The sequence below is a fragment of the Trachemys scripta genome, chromosome 1 (genome assembly GCF_013100865.1).
Source record: "Trachemys scripta elegans isolate TJP31775 chromosome 1, CAS_Tse_1.0, whole genome shotgun sequence".
In the NCBI taxonomy this organism is placed as follows: domain Eukaryota; kingdom Metazoa; phylum Chordata; order Testudines; family Emydidae; genus Trachemys; species Trachemys scripta.
Window position 1 is genome coordinate 119,948,895 of NC_048298.1, and position 17,877 is coordinate 119,966,771.

At 42.4% G+C, this 17,877-nt stretch overlaps 1 protein-coding gene across 1 annotated transcript in view; it reads right to left on the bottom strand.

Annotated features, from left to right (window-relative positions):
* The window catches only part of TTLL12 (tubulin tyrosine ligase like 12), a 54,391-nt gene that overhangs the window by 15,148 nt on the left and 21,366 nt on the right, over nucleotides 1-17,877 (bottom strand). The window contains exons 3-6 of the mRNA XM_034783506.1: nucleotides 8,528-8,726; nucleotides 7,297-7,456; nucleotides 6,486-6,619; nucleotides 1,637-1,713 (exon numbers count right to left, since the gene is read on the bottom strand). Coding sequence (XP_034639397.1) covers nucleotides 1,637-1,713; nucleotides 6,486-6,619; nucleotides 7,297-7,456; nucleotides 8,528-8,726 — 570 coding nt within the window. The remainder of the gene's footprint in view (nucleotides 1-1,636; nucleotides 1,714-6,485; nucleotides 6,620-7,296; nucleotides 7,457-8,527; nucleotides 8,727-17,877) is intronic.

The window sequence follows — 17,877 nt, forward strand, 5'->3', positions numbered from 1 at the left end:
AAGATTGATTGTATTTTTTATATATCTAATGTTGTGCAAACAACGTTGGACCAAAACACTGACACTGAGCAAATTAAGTTGTCTCCATGAAGGTCTGTGATGCCAAGAACAGGCCTGGGGTTGAGGGTGAATTGCTACAGCTGAAATCTGAAGAGACTGATCAAGACGAAAAAGATTTCTTCTTAGGACAGCTCTTTAAGCACTTTTGGAAGCTTTAAGGATGATTGATAGCACTGACGAGAAATGCTGGGAAAAGATCTTAAGACAGAGAAAAAGAATAGACCTAACACAAATTGAAGGGTGTTTTATGTGCCAAAAATTTACGCAACAGCATTGTCTCTGAAATTTGTAACTGGCTTGAAAAGGAAGTAAAAAGCCAACATTAACTACCAATGAAGAAAATTCTCCCTGTAGAAATAGTTCAAACTACATAAAACAGTAGTCACTAACCTCCCCTTTAGAAATATTTGTTCTTTGTTTCCTTTATTCTATAGTTTTAGAATTTGTTCTATACATTTGTCACCTCCCCATGCTCTGAGTCCTACCTCTACTTTGAGGCAAGATGACTATGATACACCTTTTAGAAATTTAGATTGGAAACAGATTTCAGGATGTGAACTTTACCCCTTCTGTACAAAAAGGGACACAGAACATAAAACTCCAAATTTGGGCTGTGCACGTCCCTCTGCTTTTGCACGCCCGCCCGATTTTCCTCCCAGCAACAATGATCAGTAGTAGCACATGTTACACTGGAGTGGGGCTATGGCTAAGAGCTATTCCCTGTAGCACCCACTGCCACCATACTTTTTGATCCTGGTCTAAAACCCTATTAAACCACCTTTCACAACCAGGCCTTCCTCCAGCCCTCCTCTGAAGGATTAGGGCCATTCTGTTGCTGTTGTACAGAAAGACATATATCCCAAAGATAGTTAGAAAAGTGGGGGGGGGGGGAGGGAGGGAGAAATACCTGTATCCTCCCCAAAATTTTGTTGAAATAAAAAAAAAAAAAAAAAAAACCCTGACCAGCTTTAACGTGACCCTTTGGTAGCAGTGGCAACTGAAGAGATCAGAAATGGAATGTGCGTGGTCTAATCCAATGAGGCAGCACGGGGAAACTTGTACCACTGCTGCTGTTCTTGCTCTGTGGATAGGCTGAAGACTTAAAATTTTCCCCATGGACATTGAATTCACTAGTTAAAATAAATAAAATGTAGAGATTCCCAGCACCAAGATGTTGTGCTAAATTCCTTTAATCCTGAAGGTGGCATCTCTTCAAGAATCTAAAACGCAGAGTAAAAGTTATAAAGGTGGCAATATCCATTGCTCCTGGACAGATTCCAACCAAAGAACTAGTAAGTCCTGCAGTCAGAATCCCAAACATGGATCAATAGAATGCCACCTGTGCAGGGGGGCTGGAACAATTCGTATAGTGGGTGCGCTGAGAGCCATAGAACCAAACTGTAAACCCTGTACATGATGGAAACCACTTCAAGCCAGGGGTGCAGTGGCAGCACCCGCAGGACCTATGCACCTGTGCCAACCTTCCGGAAAGGATAAGCCTCCTATTCAGGTTGTATACATTTCAACTGTCCTTGTCAGGAAGCATTTTAAAGGCATTTTGTTTGTAGATACATACTTGAAAATTTTATTCTTGTCATAAACTGGTGGATTTATAGCCACAGGTAGTTTCTCGTTGTTTTTGTTTAAAATAGCCTAAAAAACAAAGAAAAAAAACAAACAAGTTTATGTTAAGTAGCACGAGCAAACTTCCAACAAACCTCACAATCTTAACATGTTAAAGGAACATGTACAATAATTTCGGCCAAAATTGAGTTGAATTTTTTTGTTTTAAAAAGTGCACAAAAACAGAGAAGCTGTGAAAAAAGAAATAATTAAAAACAAACAAAAAGGTATTAATGCAAGAGGTAAAAAAATTCAACAGGACGTAAAACAGTGCTTGAATGTTTTATTAGTGTTGGCATATGAAAGTGTTCCTGAAGCACAAACACTTCAGAGTTCACCCTCTCTCCCCTCCTATATTTAAAAAAAAAAAAAAAATTGTATCAGGTTAGATAGAAGTTCCCTTGCACACTTGGCCAATCACATTGCATTTTAGCAAAAGATAAACTCCCTTAGGAATCTAATTTGAGAAATCTACATTGATTTTTTTTTTAAAAAGACAGCCAAGGTACAGTTTAACTGTATAAATGATGGTTTAATGTACTGTAAACTGGGGAGGTAGCCAGAATATCAACAGGTTGTGTTGACCTAACTCTGCTCCTATTAAAATAAATGGGAATTTTATCATTGACTTCAAAGGCATTAGTGGTAGGCTAACACTGAGTGCTTTGGAAAACCCCATCCATGATGTCATGGGCATATTTAATTATAAAAGGAAAATTGCCACACTCCATTCATTGCAAGAGCCTGCATCAAAGGAACTGTGTGGGATATCTGGGATGAGAAGCAAAGGGTCTCTCATGGAACTGGAGCAACTGCACCTATGAATTAGTTCCTTTGGATATGGTTACAGCAGCTCTTGAGAATGGAGATTCCATTGTGACACACACTTGCGCTGTCCCTACATAGCACACTGCTGGGACAGGCAATCCAGTTCAGATACAGGATTCTAATCCTTAAAATTATTGTTGCTAGGAATTCAATTACTTATAATTAAAAGGCGCAAACAAAAAGCCTAAAAAAGAACCCTAGCCATCTCTCTCCAAAAGAGAGATTGGATTGCAGGAATATAAATTACTGTATATACTTGTTCATTAACCTATTTGTTTATAAGCCGACCCCCCAAAATGGATAGGTAAAAATAGGGTCATACAGTTTTTGCTTTCATAAGCCGACCCTATATTTCAGGGGCTGGAAAAGTTTGGCTCCCAGCCCATCAGAGTAAGCCACTGGTGGGTCAGGATGTTTTGTTTACTTGGAGTGTCTACAGGCACGGAGCCCCTCAACTCCCAGTGTCCGTGGTTTGCCGTTCCCAGCCAATGGGAACCACTTCCCACAGCTCCCATTGGCTGGGAACAGCGAACTGCGGCCACAGGGAGCTGAGGGGCTCCATGCCTGTAGACGCTCCAAGTAAACAAAAACTACAATGTATTAGATTAGGGATCGGCAACCTTTGGACGTGGCCGGCCAGGGTAAGCACCCTGACGGGCCGGTTTACCTGCCACGTCCGCAGGTTTGGCTGATCGCGGCTCCCACTGGCTGCGGTTTGCCGCTCCAGGCCAATGGGGGCGGCAGGAAGCGGCACAGGCCGAACCTGCGGACATGCAGGAAAACAAACCGGCCCACCAGAGTGCTTACCCTGGCCGGTCGCATGCCAAAGGTTGCTGATCCCTGTATTAGATATTCAATTCAATGATTCCATAAAGTTTAAAATCATCAAATTTTGGTGTAGACCTGTTTATAAGCTGACCCCCGCTCTTTGATGCATCACTTTTTTACCAAAAATATTCAGCTTATGAACGAGTATATACGGTACTTCTTGTTTTCACTGCCCACTGAGAAAGAAGTCTGCACTTGAAATTGTAATCTTCTGCTCTTAAAATACTCCAAAATACTATTGCAGAAATCAAATTACTCAGTGTTAATAATATCCCAGTTTAAGTTATAGCTTTTTTGTTTACTTTGTTGTACTGTTAGTAACAGTGAGATTGATTAGTGATCCAGCAGCCACATGCTTCTGTGTTCGAAGCATCATGTTTGTGACTCTTCTACACAAAATATTAAAGCCTTTCAGATCAATATAAGAGGAAATTGGTCTTCTGATTCAAGGCAGGACAGATTACTATTGTAAGTTTATGCAGCAGAATTTGAAGGAAACATCAGTAAAGTAAGATGCCATAAAAGTTTAATAAACTGTAAATGGTTAGTTACAAATTATAAATAAAATATTTTCAAGTTGGAGAAACTGTGAGTTAAGTTAGTTGTAAAAATATTTTTTTATGTAAAATATGAGTTGCAAATGTGCTCAGGGAGATTTTCAGATATTTTGCACTCCTCTCTAATATGCTTGGCTGCATAAAATGGATGGTGTCCTATCTTGGTGTACAGGATGGCATCAAGCACCCAGAGTTACTTTGCACTGGTATTTCATCAGTCTGAGGAAGTTCAGCAGCTAACTGATTGGTATGAAAATGCAACATGCACTCACGTGGCTGGTGCTTCTGTCAACTGTTCCCATGACAACTCTTGTGGGAACAAGAATGAGACAGAAAAGAGAATAGCTGGGATCTAAAGATCATCTTCCTTGTAAATATGTACTGCATCATCACAGATAAAATGACAACCAGCTGCAAGAAACACTACTTCTAACTTAACCTGGTAATTATAAAACAGAATTAAACTGTGCACAGAAATGCCTTATCCTGGGATCAAGGCACTTTTGCTCAAAAAAAGCAAACATATGATCAAAATTAAAAATGAAATGTTGCTCCTGGTCTCTAACGCAAGAAAATGCAGCCCTCCAAAAACAAATACTATCCCCTCAAAAAAGCCTGACATATGTAATAAGAGACTGATTATTTTTGGTATTTTCATTTGTTTGGGTGGAAACAGACTAATCTGGTTTCTGACTGGCTGCAGTCACTAAAGTAACTGGGGCTAAACAGCTGTCCCATCCCTCGCCATGTGGCCCAAGAGTAGCAGACCACTGTGGTACGGGAGGGGAGCCCTCAAAGGCCTGTCCTGAATTTTGAAACTTCTGAGCATCGAGCACGGATTTAAAAAAGATTAAATCAAAAACGTATTTCTATTTATTTTAATTAAAATTATATTTTTAAAAGCTATTTAAAATTAGATTTGACATTGACAACCTACGCTAAAGCCTAAATTATATTTATTAAAATTATTTAATTAAATTAAAAAAATATTAATCAGTACATTTGCTGCCAAGTTTTAAAGAAAGTCAATACAGTGAACTGGTGGAAGTCACAGGCTAAGCACCTAGTACCAGAGTCTGATGAAGTGCTAAATTACGGTAGTTCTTGACAGCAGTAGCCTCTTCTGGAGGTGCACAGAGAATATTTTCTTAATTTCAGTTTTTTCTACTAATTCAGTTCAGTGATTTGCTCATTCTAAATTAAGACACCAAGTGGGAGTTGCAAAAGCAGGAAAACCTGTTTTCTTCTTCTTCCCATCTATGAATAAAAGCTATGCGTAAGAGGATGAGATCTACTAGTTCTAAAATGCTGACAGACATTGTGACCAGAAACAATCAGTTCAGTTCACTAGCTATCAATATTACTCCCTTTGTTTAATAAATTAATTTTAAATGCAAAACATAGCTTGATAAACTTTTTTTTTTTCTTATCACAGAGATTATGTATCCACCATATTTAAGGTAGCTTTATTTAATAAAAAAATAAATAAAAACACTTTTCAGTGTGTTTTTAATTGAATTAGTATTTCCATCCAAACAGAACTTGAAAAAATAAAAAATTAATCATCTAGGAAAAAAACTATATAATTGCTTAAATAAATGTACATAGATATAACATATCTTCCTGATTAGCAAAAAGCAGCACCAGATTTAGTGTAAAGGTTATGTTTAGTTGCAAATTAGCATTTTTAATTGTTATCCACCAATGAGATTCAGCCTCTCTTAAATGGGTAAGTTATTTTCTTAAAGCAGTATAAATGCAAAACACGATTAAAATCAATTATTCAAATCAAAAGTTTCCCGACAGATGATTTAAACCATGATTAAAATCAATCTATCCTACGAGCAACCAACAGTTTCCACTGATGCATAAAAGTTAGTCTCCTGTTTTGGAAATTCTTGGCACATTTTTTTGTAGCCTATTTGACAAAAGAGAAGACACCACACAACATTCACTTCACACCCTTAAAATATAACCTAGTTCTTTGTCACAGCACACAAGCTCAAAAGGGAAGTATTTGTGGGAAAGCTACTTGAAAAGCAGAGTCATCAGCTTGGAAATGCTGTCCCCGCTGTAGTATTTAATTGCTTTAGAATTGTAACATAAAATGAATAATGAGACTGGAAATAAGATTTTGTTCCTTGTATACAAAGATTAATCTTCCTATATTACAGGATTGACCAAATATTCTGTAATGATAAATCCAATAGGGATGAACCTATTTAGCAATTGCTCCAACCTCTGAATTAGCATGATGAATTCCACATAATTTGGGTTTTTGGAGGTCAGAAGCCTTTGAACTAGACTACGCGGTGCCTCTGTTTGGATGTGAGATAGCAAAGGGAACTGCAAGATGTGGCACATCACTATCGTTTTAGTTTTAGAACTGCCATATATTTTTATTTCTGGCTTCACTACATCTCCATCTTATATAGAATTTAAGTTTATATAAGGCAATCTTTTAGATTATGAAATCTTGATACTTCATATTGCAGTCAGGAAGAGAAACAAAACCAAAGTAATTCCAGGTTTTAAGAGATCATCTTAATAAAAGAGAGATCCTAAAGAAAAGATTCATTAGGATTATACCTGGTAGTGATCTTCTGATGGTTCTGGTGTAGAATAGTTAACATCCAATACGTCAGCAGGCGCCCATGGCAACAACATACACTTCCTGATTAAACGATCAGTTTCCCCATAGGCATAGTCACGAGTCACTTCCTCTGAGGGGGGATATAAAAGTAATTGTAGGATTGCTAGTCATTTTCCACCAACAACCTTCCCCACACCACATTCATGCAAATGACATAATTCAACCATAAATTATGTGACAACATCAATGATTAAAAAAAAAAGTTTTATAACATGTGTAATTTAAAAGTGTTACTTAGTGTTAGCTATATGTTTTCCTCCCCCCAGGAGCTCCGCCTCATTCAGTGCACAGGATAGATGAAGGGTGCCAAATTAAAGCTACCTGGGCAGCTTTAAATCTGTCATTTCCTTATCTTGAGTGCTTTACTTTGCAGCTTAAATAATGTCCTTGTAATGTAGCTTGTGTAATTTTTCTATCCACTGCTGTCTAACAAAAGCAGTTCAGTTGGACAACAAAGAGAAAAACTCTCCAATCCTTTGTTACTACAACAACATTTCTGGGCAGAGGAGGGCCTCCACATCCTCTTTTATACGAGTCATGATGGGAGTGAGAAGTTATATGATGTTTTGCCATTAAAAAAGTAGAGGTATAAGTGTTCTAAAGACATGCAGGATGTTGGAGAGGTGGGGGTGGTTTAAGCTCATACCAGAATTGTGATAAGATAGAATTGGTTTGGTATGTAAATTCAGTTGAGTTCTGAACTTTGGATAAAAACAGATCACATACTTGATGTACAGACACACTTACCACCAGTTTCAAGGTCCCTTAAAGGCCAGAGAACCGTGTAAGCAATTTGCTGAGGAATGTAAAACAAAGGTGCAGTTGCAAAAGTAGGCTCATCTGAATGCTGAATTCGGGATCCAAATTCATCCATAATATACCAGACAGGAACCTTCTCCTCTGCAGTCTGGGAGGGAGTGGGGAAGGAGGGAAGAGAGAAGAAAGACACCCCTTACACAGCATGCTATTAAAAGAATGCTGCAAGACAAAAGGGGTTAGGGGCTCATGCTAAAGCCATATTACTATGCTCAGTTTCAACTAAACAAGATTTATGATTTTCCAGTGAAGGAAGAACTGATGATAGTATGACAGTTAAGACAATTTTGGATTAGCAGAAAGTGTAGAATAGTAATAAATAAATAAATAAATAATACCTAGCTCTCATACAATGCCTTTCATCAGTAGATCTTGAAGTGCTTTACAAAAGGAGGTCAGTATCATGATCCCCATTTTACAGATGGGGAAACCGAGGCACAGAGAGGTCAAATGACTTGCCCAAGATCATCCAGCAAGCTAGTGGCCAAAACAAGAATAAAACCCAGATCTCCCGAGTTCCAGTCCACTACTCTATCCTCTAGGCCACTCTGCCTCCCAGAAGAGTACATTTAATAAAAACAAACAAAAAAAAAACAAAACAAACAACACTTAAAGAAGTGAGTTATCTTAATATTCCCTTTCACAGCTCTGTTTATCAGCATACCTCATCACAGTATATCAGAACACCTATGCTCACTGTAGTTTACAAACAATATATCACTACTGACTGCTAACAAACACACTTAACGCAAGCTTGCTTGCTTGCTCAACTGTATGCTGCCTTATTTTGTTTTAAGAGAGAGTTGATTCTCTTGTAAATTGAAGGAAATGTTTAAGAAAGGAAAAACAACCAACAGATTTCTCATTCTTCTAACTCCTCTTCTTTGCTGAATGTGATCCTTGTTATATGAAATTTGTCATAGTTTAAGAGGGAAACCTTTATGAGTAACCCTTTGTTAAAATGTTGGCAGCTTCTCACTGCTTTTTACAATTGCAAGGCACTTGCTCTCCCTCTTCTGAGCAGCAGTCCATTCTTAAATGGCTCAAAAGGAGTGTTTTTATATTGGAGAGAGACATCTGTATTAGTTACCCATGTATTGGTATGATTAAATTCGGGATCCAGCAGAGCAGTTCAATATCCTTGATTAAAGGAGTCACTTACCCCTTGAGACAGCTGGTAGGTCTGGTTGTATTTCCACATTTCGTGCAACACCTGCTCAATAGCTCCCTCATCCGCGACCTCTCCGTGAAAGTCTATTCCCATGAGGTTTGCCATTCTGTGAAGCAGACCGGCAACGTGCAACAGCTGCTGGCGTGCATGTTCAACACGGTATGTCCAGGCATGGTCGATAAGGAAAATGCTAAGGACAGAATTTTAGTAATGTTACAACAATATGCCTCTTGTCAACACACACACACACAAAACAAGATGCATTTGTTGAGAAAGGCTGTGCTTTCTTGTAGAAGGCTCAACAGCAGAGTTATTTCTTCACCAAAATGCAGGGCTGCCCAGAGGATTCAGGGGGCCTGGGGTCTTTGGCGGCAGGGGGCCCCCGCCGCCGAAGACCCGGCACTTTGGCGGCAGGTCCCTGGACGGAAGGACCCCCCGCCACCGAACTGCCGCTGAAGACCGGAGCGGAAGCAGCTCCAGGGGCCTGGGCCCCGCGGGAGTTTTCCAGGCCCCTGGAGCGAGTGAAGGACCCCGCTCCAGGGGCCCCAAAAAACTCTCATGGCCCCAAAAAACTAAACTTGTAGTTTATAATCTTGGCTCTCCTCTGAGGCCTCTGATACACCAACCTTTCTGCTCCCTTGCCCCCAATCTATAAAGTGGAGCTAGCAGTGCTCACTTTCCAATGAGCCTGTGAAGAGTAATTCATATTTGAGAAGGAAAGTGCTACATATTTAGGCTTGACAGGATTAGATTTTTATTGGTAAATGTCAATTTCACCATATACATACAAACCAACAAAAACTTTTCCTATAATAATTGAAATGTACAGATAAGCAAAGTAAGAAAAATGCTGCTGAAGAACTTAGTTTGATTTAAGGATATTTATTTTGTATACATTGACATGTGATATTGACAATCTGTGTTTTAACAGCTATAAAAGCTTCAACTTTGAGTCCCTGTGTCTACTGTTATTAAATATTGGCTGACCCCCTATTGTCCGATACACACCACAGTGTCCCAATGTGAACATTTCAATAGCTAAAAATAGAAAGAAAATGCTTAAAAATAAACACTGATATCATTCAAAATTATTTAAAAAAAAATTATTCTCCCAAGCCTATGCACATTATTGGAACACAGTATTTAATAAAAACTTATTTGTTATAACTGATTATGGAACTACTGGGTAAGATCACATTGCTCAAACAACCTCAGATACTACAGAAAGAGAGAAATGCAGGAACACAACTCCTCAATCCCAACAGTGCTAGAAGTCTCTATTTATAAATACTAACTTTAGAGGTGGAACGACGGCAGGCGCTCCCTGCCTCCAGGTCAGTGTCCCCACGTGGGTGCAGGAGGGCTGCATCCATGTTCACTCTCCGGTCCGTAATGAAAACTATTGGTACTGCTGTATATATCAAAAATCTTCTGAGAGCCCGAAAAACAGCTGATCGAATGTTCTCTGCAGTTTTGGTCTCCCGCTCTCAAACCAAGTCACAAAGCACCCGCTCCACCATGTTGTGACTATGTAATGAACAGTTACTCCCCAATAGGCAACCTTTCTGTAATCATCCACAGATTGAGGGTAACCCCTTCACTCACTGTGCCAAGAATGTTTTCAGCTCCGTGGAGATTTGTTTTCTTGTTCCACATGTTGTGGAATGTGCACACGCATCTATTTGACCATATGTGGCATCCATGTTAATCAAACATTGAGAATATGCAAGGAAGCCCTTGCCACTGACTACCTTGAAAGGTCTTATGTCTGTTGCTACAAACTTCAATAACTCCTGCGTCACACTTGTCTTCATGTCTCGTGTGATAGTGATACATTGCTTGGTAAATATCTTCAGCAAACTGGATCCCGATTCTGGTCTACATTTATGTTTAAGTAATTTTGAAATACCGGTTTTATGGCTACTAAAAATACAACTTTTTTTGGCATGTGACACATGCAACATATCCAGAGACAGTATCTCCCTTTTTATCAAAAAGATATCTGAATGTATTCCAAATTGGTGATTCGCTTTTCTTATTTCCCTTCAAACTGTATGCACCAGCACTTAATTTCTTTCTCCATTGACCACTGGCTTTTTAAACACAGAGTATGGAAACTTTTCTGGTGGCGACCGGCAAGGAAGTGCAGAGGGGTGATGCAGTGACGATTTCAATTTGAGCTGATGAACTGACAACGTGATTTAAAAAAAAAAGAGTGAACTTTCACTGGTATTAGCTGAATCTGAATAAATGAGGTGCATGGTACATAGGGTGCAAATTGCATGTTACAAGTCATAGAGTGCATGGTGCAGTGCAGCATGCAAGGTGAATGCCTCATGCAGTCATATAAACCTGTGCCTCTTGATACTCATCCTTCTTCTGTGCACCCAGTAAGCATAATTAAAGGAGCCTATCCTGTGTCAACCTAAGGGTCAAGGGTCAGCTCTTGCTCAAATTATGCCTTCACAGATGTATAGGACAATTTGCCTAAGTGTGAGGGCTAAACTTAACCCTGAATTTCTCTTGTACTATGGAGATCCCTCTCTAGTGGATTTCATTTCCCTTAGGCAGAAGTGGTGGGTGTGGTTGCTGCATTAAATGGGTTTCTAGGTTGTATGTTCCCAGTTGCAAAGCTTTGTCGAGATACAAACCTCTCATTATGCCACACTTGCTGTATTTCCACCTTTTTTGGAAGTAGGATCTCAAAAGGCAGGGAAGCACTTGTCTGAAGCTCATATGCTCCCAGGTCTACAAGATAAAAAAACTGCACTGCCTTTTCACAGCAAGCCCAAACCAAGCCAATCCCATTTCTGAGGCACTGGCAATCATCAAGACAAAAAACAAGCCAACACTTCAATGACAAAGCTACTTAAAGAAAAGCAACAGATTACTTAATTTAAACAAATGGGCAATTACATCCACAAAGAAGCCAATATAGGCTTGCTAAAGCAGAAGCTTCCCCCCTCCAAAGCCCCAAAACAAACAAACAGGCTACTTAAAGAAGTAAATAGGCAATTAAAGTAACAAAGAAGTAAATTAACAGAGGGGTAGCTGTGTTAATCTGAATCTGTAAAAAGCAACAGAGGGTCCTGTGGCACCTTTAAAACTAACAGAAGTATTGGAGCATAAGCTTTCGTGGGTGAATGCCCACTTCATCAGACGTCTTGCATCTGATGAAGTGGGCATTCACCCATGAAAGCTTATGCTCCAATACTTCCGTTAGTCTTAAAGGTGCCACAGGACCCTCTGTTGCTTTTTACNCCTCACCCTCCCTGATTGAACTAACCTCGTTATCTCCAGACTGATTTATACCTGCCTCTGGAAATTTCCATTACTTGCGTCTGATGAAGTGGGCATTCACCCACGAAAGCTTATGCTCCAATACTTCTGTTAGTTTTAAAGGTGCCACAGGACCCTCTGTTGCTTTTTAAAGAAGTAAATATACGCTTTGCTGGGGGCTGCCTTGGCAAATTTAGGCTGCTTCCCCCACTGGCAAGTTTTGTCGATGAAACTAACGACAAGGAAAACCCCCCCGACAAAAGCGAAGTCTCCAAAGTGTGTCTACATTTGCTCCCTCTGTCGACAGATCGTGTCCACATTCAGGGCACCTTTGTCGATAGCGAGAGCAATGGACTGTAGGTATGTATCCCACAGTGTCTGGCGACACCATCCGTCGCTAGGTGTTTTGAGAATGCGGAAACGGAGTGCGGCACATCCAGGGATGTGCAAAATGTACTGTCATGCACCGCTTTGTGTCCCATCCCTCCAAAGGTCAATGGCTTTCTTTCATGCCGTTTTTCCAACTGTCATTCTTTTGTAGTGCACGCCAGCATCTGCAGTGAGAGAGGATGGATCCCGCACTTCTCCCCTATGCACTGTTAGCTGTCGTGAGGACATCACGCATGGCAGCACAGTTACTCGCAAAGTTAGCAGAGGATGAATCGCAGACACCCAAGTGCGATATGGACGGCAGCAACTTATCAGTGCTTTGCGCATTCACAGAGCAGCTGCATATGGTAGAGGGTTGCTTTTGGGCTAGGAAAATAAGCACTGATTTGGTGGGATCGTGTTGTCATGCAGGTGTGGAATGATGACCAGTGGGTCCAGAACTTTAGGATGCGTAAAGCAACCTTCATGGAGCTTTGTGCTGAGCTGGCCCCTGACCTGCGGCGCAAGGACACCAGATTGAGAGCTGCCCTTCCAGTAGAGAAGCATGTTGCAATCGCTGTGTGGGAGCTGGCGAATCCAGACTGCTACTGTTCAGTCGCAAATCAATGTGGAGTGAGAAAATCCACTCTTGGGGCTCATAGACTCATAGACTCTAAGGTCAGAAGGGACCATTATGATCATCTAGTCTGACCTCCCGCATGATGCGGGCCACAAAAGCTGACCCACCCACTCCCGGAAGAATTCTCTCCCTTGACTCAGCTGTTGAAGTCCCTAAAGCATGATTTAAAGACTTCAAATCACCGAGAATCCTCCAGCAAGCGACCCCTGCCCCATGCTGCGGAGGAAGGCGAAAAACCTCCAGGGCCTCTGCCAATCTACCCTGGAGAAAAATTCCTTCCCGACCCCAAATATGGCGATCAGCTGAACCCCGAGCATGCGGTCAAGATTCTCTAGCCAGACCCTCTGGAAAAAGTTCTCTGTAGTAACTTTTAATATCCCACCATTGATCATTGTTGCTAATTACCAGCGATGGCACGTTATTGACCTATTGACTAAAATCACTTTATCCCATCAAACCATCCCCTCCATAAACTTATCAAGCTTAATCTTAAAGCCAGAGAGGTCTTTCGCCCCCACTGTTTCCCTTGGAAGGCTGTTCCAAAACTTCACCCCTCTGATGGTTAGAAACCTTAGTGTAATTTCAAGCCTAAACTTCCCGACGGCCGGTTTATATCCATTCGTTCTCGTGTCCACATTAGTACGGAGCTGAAATAATTCCTCTCCTTCCCTGGTATTTATCCCTCTGATATATTTAAAGAGAGCAATCATATCCCCCCCCCCCAGCCTTCGTTTGGTTAAGGTAAACAAGCAGAGCTCCTCGAGTCTCCTTTCATACGACAGATTTTCCATTCCTCGGATCATCCTAGTGGCCCTTCTCGGTACCCGTTCCAGTTTGATTTCATCCTTTTTAAACATGGGAGACCAGAACTGCACACAGTACTCCAAATGAGGTCTCACCAGTGCCTTGTATAATGGAACTAAGTGTGCAGGGCAATAAATCACCTCCGGCTGCATAGGACTGTGATGCTGGGAAATGTGCATAACATAGTGGATGGCTTTGCAGAGATGGGTTTCCCTAACTGTGGCAGGGCCATTGATGGCACACACATTCCGATTTTAGCGCCAGATCATCTTGCCTCTAAATACATCAACAGGAAGGGATACTTCTCCATGGTGTTGCAGGCACTTGTGGATCACCGGGGGCATCAATGCAGGCTGGTCTGGAAAGATGCATGACGCACGCATCTTCAGGAACAGTGGCATATACCGAAAGCTGCAGGCGATGACTTTCTTTCCAGATCACAAGTTCACAGTGGGGGATGTGGAAATGCCCATAGTAATCCTGGGAGACCCAGTTTACCTCTTATAGCCCTGGCTCATGAAACTTTACACAGGGCACCTGGACATCAGGAAGGAGCATTTTAACAACAGGCTGAGCAGGTGCCGCATGGTAGTCGAATGTGCCTTTGGCTGTTTGAAAGCTCACTGGAGGGGTCTCAATGGCAGGCTAGACCTCACCGAGGATAATATTCCCGTGGTCATAGCTGGGTGCTGCACTTTGCATAATCTGTGTGACTCTAAGGGTGAAATGTTTGCTCAGGTGTGGAGCACTGAGGCAGAGCACTTGACTGCACAGTTTGAACAGCTAGATGCTAGGGCTGTCAGAGGAGCCCAGAGGGCTGCTATTAACCTCAGAGAGGCTTTGAGGAACCACTTTGACAATGAGGGGCAGTAACACGTTCGCTTTGGAGCGACTTCCCTGTTGCATCTATGTACAATTTTGGGACCCAAGCTCCATGCAACACAATGCTTTAGAAGCCTGTTCCCGAGAGCGAATTGATTGCTATACGCTTTTGTAGAACACAGAATAAAAACGCTGTACCATTAAATACCTTAGCCTTTATTTATTGTTAAAAAGGGTAAAACCTCACAACTGTGTGTAGCTTCAGCTATCATTGTGCGAGCTGTGATAGGGGGTGGAGCGATGAGGAAAACTCAGGAGTGCTGTGGAGTGAAAAGGAATGTGTGGGCATAGAAGGGGGTGGCGTTGGCAAAGAATTGTGCATCTGCAAGTGCTCCAGTGGCGGTCGACCATGGATCTGCTCAGTCTGCAGCTGTATCAAGGACTTGAGCATCTCTGTCTGAGCCTCCATAACTTTTATCATCTGCTCTGTTGCTTGCCTAGCATATGCAGCACTCTCTCTTCTGTCCTGCCTTTCGGCTTCCCAACACTCTCTCCGTGCCCTGGTCTGTCTCTCATCGTGCTGTAGAACCCCCCGGAACATCTCCTCTTTGCTGCGCCTAGGATTTTTTCTCATCTGTCACAGCTGGGTCCGTGGGGGTGCGTGATGTGCTGAACAGAAGAGGGATTGTTACATTCCAGCAAACGACTGAAACATTTTAGTAATAAGGGCACCCCAATCAGTGTGAGTTTTGGGAATGGGGGGGGGGGGGAGAGCGGTTGTGAGTATGGACAAAAAGGTCTCGGCTTGCACGGGAGCTTTGCAGGGAACTCATAAAATTCTCCCACAATTTTTCACAGGTGGCCAACCTGCTGGCTGACATGTCGCTGATGAGGGTGAGTAGGGAAACCAGGGCTCAGCTGCTGAATGCTTGCGGCTTTCACGCCGGTCTATATGCAGTTCAGCTATGTGCCGCTTTAGTCCAGCTCCAGTGATTGTTAAATGGCACGGCACAGTTTCCTATAGGGTGACCAGATGTCCCGATAAAATCAGGACTGTCAGATATTCAGCTGTTCGCCCTGTGTCCCAACGGATGTATGGTTGGGACGCCATTTGGCTTCGGTGGCGCTCCTGGTTTTTTTTTTTTTTTTCCCCCCCCCCCTCCCGTGGCCCCCTGCCCCCCCCCCCACGTGTCCTGATATATTTTTCTTATTATCTGGTCACCCTAGTTTCCTACAGTGGGGGACCTAACAAAGTTGAAATCCCTTGGAATCTGCGGCAGAGGATTAACAAGTACCTCTTAGAAACTTTCCAGAGCCTCTCTCTGGAGGATTTCCTGCAGGTTTCGATGTCCATCGACACCCTGCTGGCCATGCAGATTAGCTACACACTACCTGCCTCCCACTTTTCGATTCCCTACACAAGCCACAGCAACTTACCTGGAGTCTCATCTGCTTCCTGCTCCCTGTTGAGCACTTCTGGAGTTGAGGAAAGTTCCTGGCTGCCTGCCCCACTAGGAGCACCACAGCCTCATCTAGCTCAACTTCTTCATCCACAATTTCAGCCTCAGGGTTACCCCCCTTTCAGCAGCCTGCGAGGTATCCACAGGGCAACTGGCAATGGAGGTGGGGTCACCACCGAGGATAGCATTCAGCTCCTTATAGAAGTGACAGGTCTTGGGTGCACCACCAGAGCGATGGTTCGCCTCCCACGCCTTATGGTATGCCTGCCTCAGATCCTTTATCTTCGCTCTGCACTGCTGCATGTCCCGATCAGAGCCCTTTTCCCACAAGCTTCGAGAAATTTGCCCGTATGTGTCCCGATTCCTATGGGTCACTCACAGCTACGACTGAACAGACTCCTCTCCCCATATATGATCAGATCCAACAACTCATCGGTGGTCCAACCAGGAGTGTTTTTGGGGCGATAGCCAGCCATGCTCACTTGGGAAACCAGCAAACAGGAAATAAGATTTAGAAGTCTAGGGGCTTGCAAGGGTGAGGGGCGGGTTGGCTGCAGGGCAGCAGAGTTCAAACTGCTGACCAGAGTGGCAGCAAGGGAGTTGTGGGATACTTTCTGGAGGCCAATTAAAAAAAAAAACAAAACCACACCTGTGGTGTCTACACTGGCTGTTTGTCAACAATAAAGGGAGGGGAAAAGACAAAAGTCTCTCGCAGGAGTGGAAGTTTGTCACCAAAACTAGGGGGGGTTTCGAAAAAAGTGACCTTGCAGTATGTATGCTATCGCTGTTTAGTCGCCAAAAGCCAGATTTTGGCAACAAAACTTGTAAGTGTAGACAAGCCCTTAAAGATCCCACATTCCCTCTTCCCCTCCCCATACAGAGAAAGGGGAGGTGATCGATTAAGACAGGCGGCAAACCCCGCCCCATGCTCCTATTGCGGGGTTTTAAGCAGCCAAACGATTTAGGAAACCTCTCCCGACTTCATTGCCGTATCAGGTCAGTTGGAGAGGAAGGCTGCTTCTGCAGAGTAAGTCAGCATGGGGGAAATATAGCCATTGAGATCCTATATTTAGAGCCCTGCAGGGATACAAAATTTGTATCCATATTCGATCCATGGTCTGCAAAAATGGTCCACAGATATAAAATGGATATCTGCAGATTTGCAGGGCTCTAATGATGAAACTGCTGATAAGGCAACTGTAATTAATCAGTTACAACCATCTACTATTCATAACTGAATAGAGACCACCAAGTAGCTATCCAATAATCTCTGCTCCCCAGTTTGCAAATACTGATTTCTGATCACATCCTCCTGCGTTCTAAAGAGACAACAGTGATACTTGCAACCTGTAAAACCCTGTTGGGAACACACAGAGCTTTGGGCCACAGTGCTACTGCTCTGCCTCAGCAAGTGTGAACTGTGTGTCGCCTCCCTGCCACACCAGTCTCTCTCACTAGAAAATTCCTCCAGACTCTACCGTTCCTAGGTTAACAGTAACAGTCACTGAATTCCAGTCCCCGAGCTCCGTAGAGAGGTCTCTCTGCAATGCACACCCATCACTGTACGTTCCCAGAAGATATTAAGTTTGTTACTCCTTTAAAGAGTCAATACACTGCAGCTCATTAATTTAATTGGGGTTTGACAAAACACTTGTTTCAATCACAATACTGAATTAGTTTGTATTAAAAGTTAGACAAGCTTATTAAACAAGAAGTCATAGGTTTCAGTGATACCAAGTATAAGGAGTTAAGACAGAAAGGGTTACAAACAAGTAAAAATACGTTTTCTAATAGCCAAGACCTAAATTAATAAGTTAGGGTCTTTGTTCAAGATAGTTTCCTCACCATCTTCCTTTTCTAGCAACAGCTGACTAGCTCTTAGCCAGGATCCTCACACAGTCTAAGGTGCTGGCTTTTCTCAGGTGAAGGATAACTTAAGGATTTGTTCCCCCTCTGTGTATAGTCCA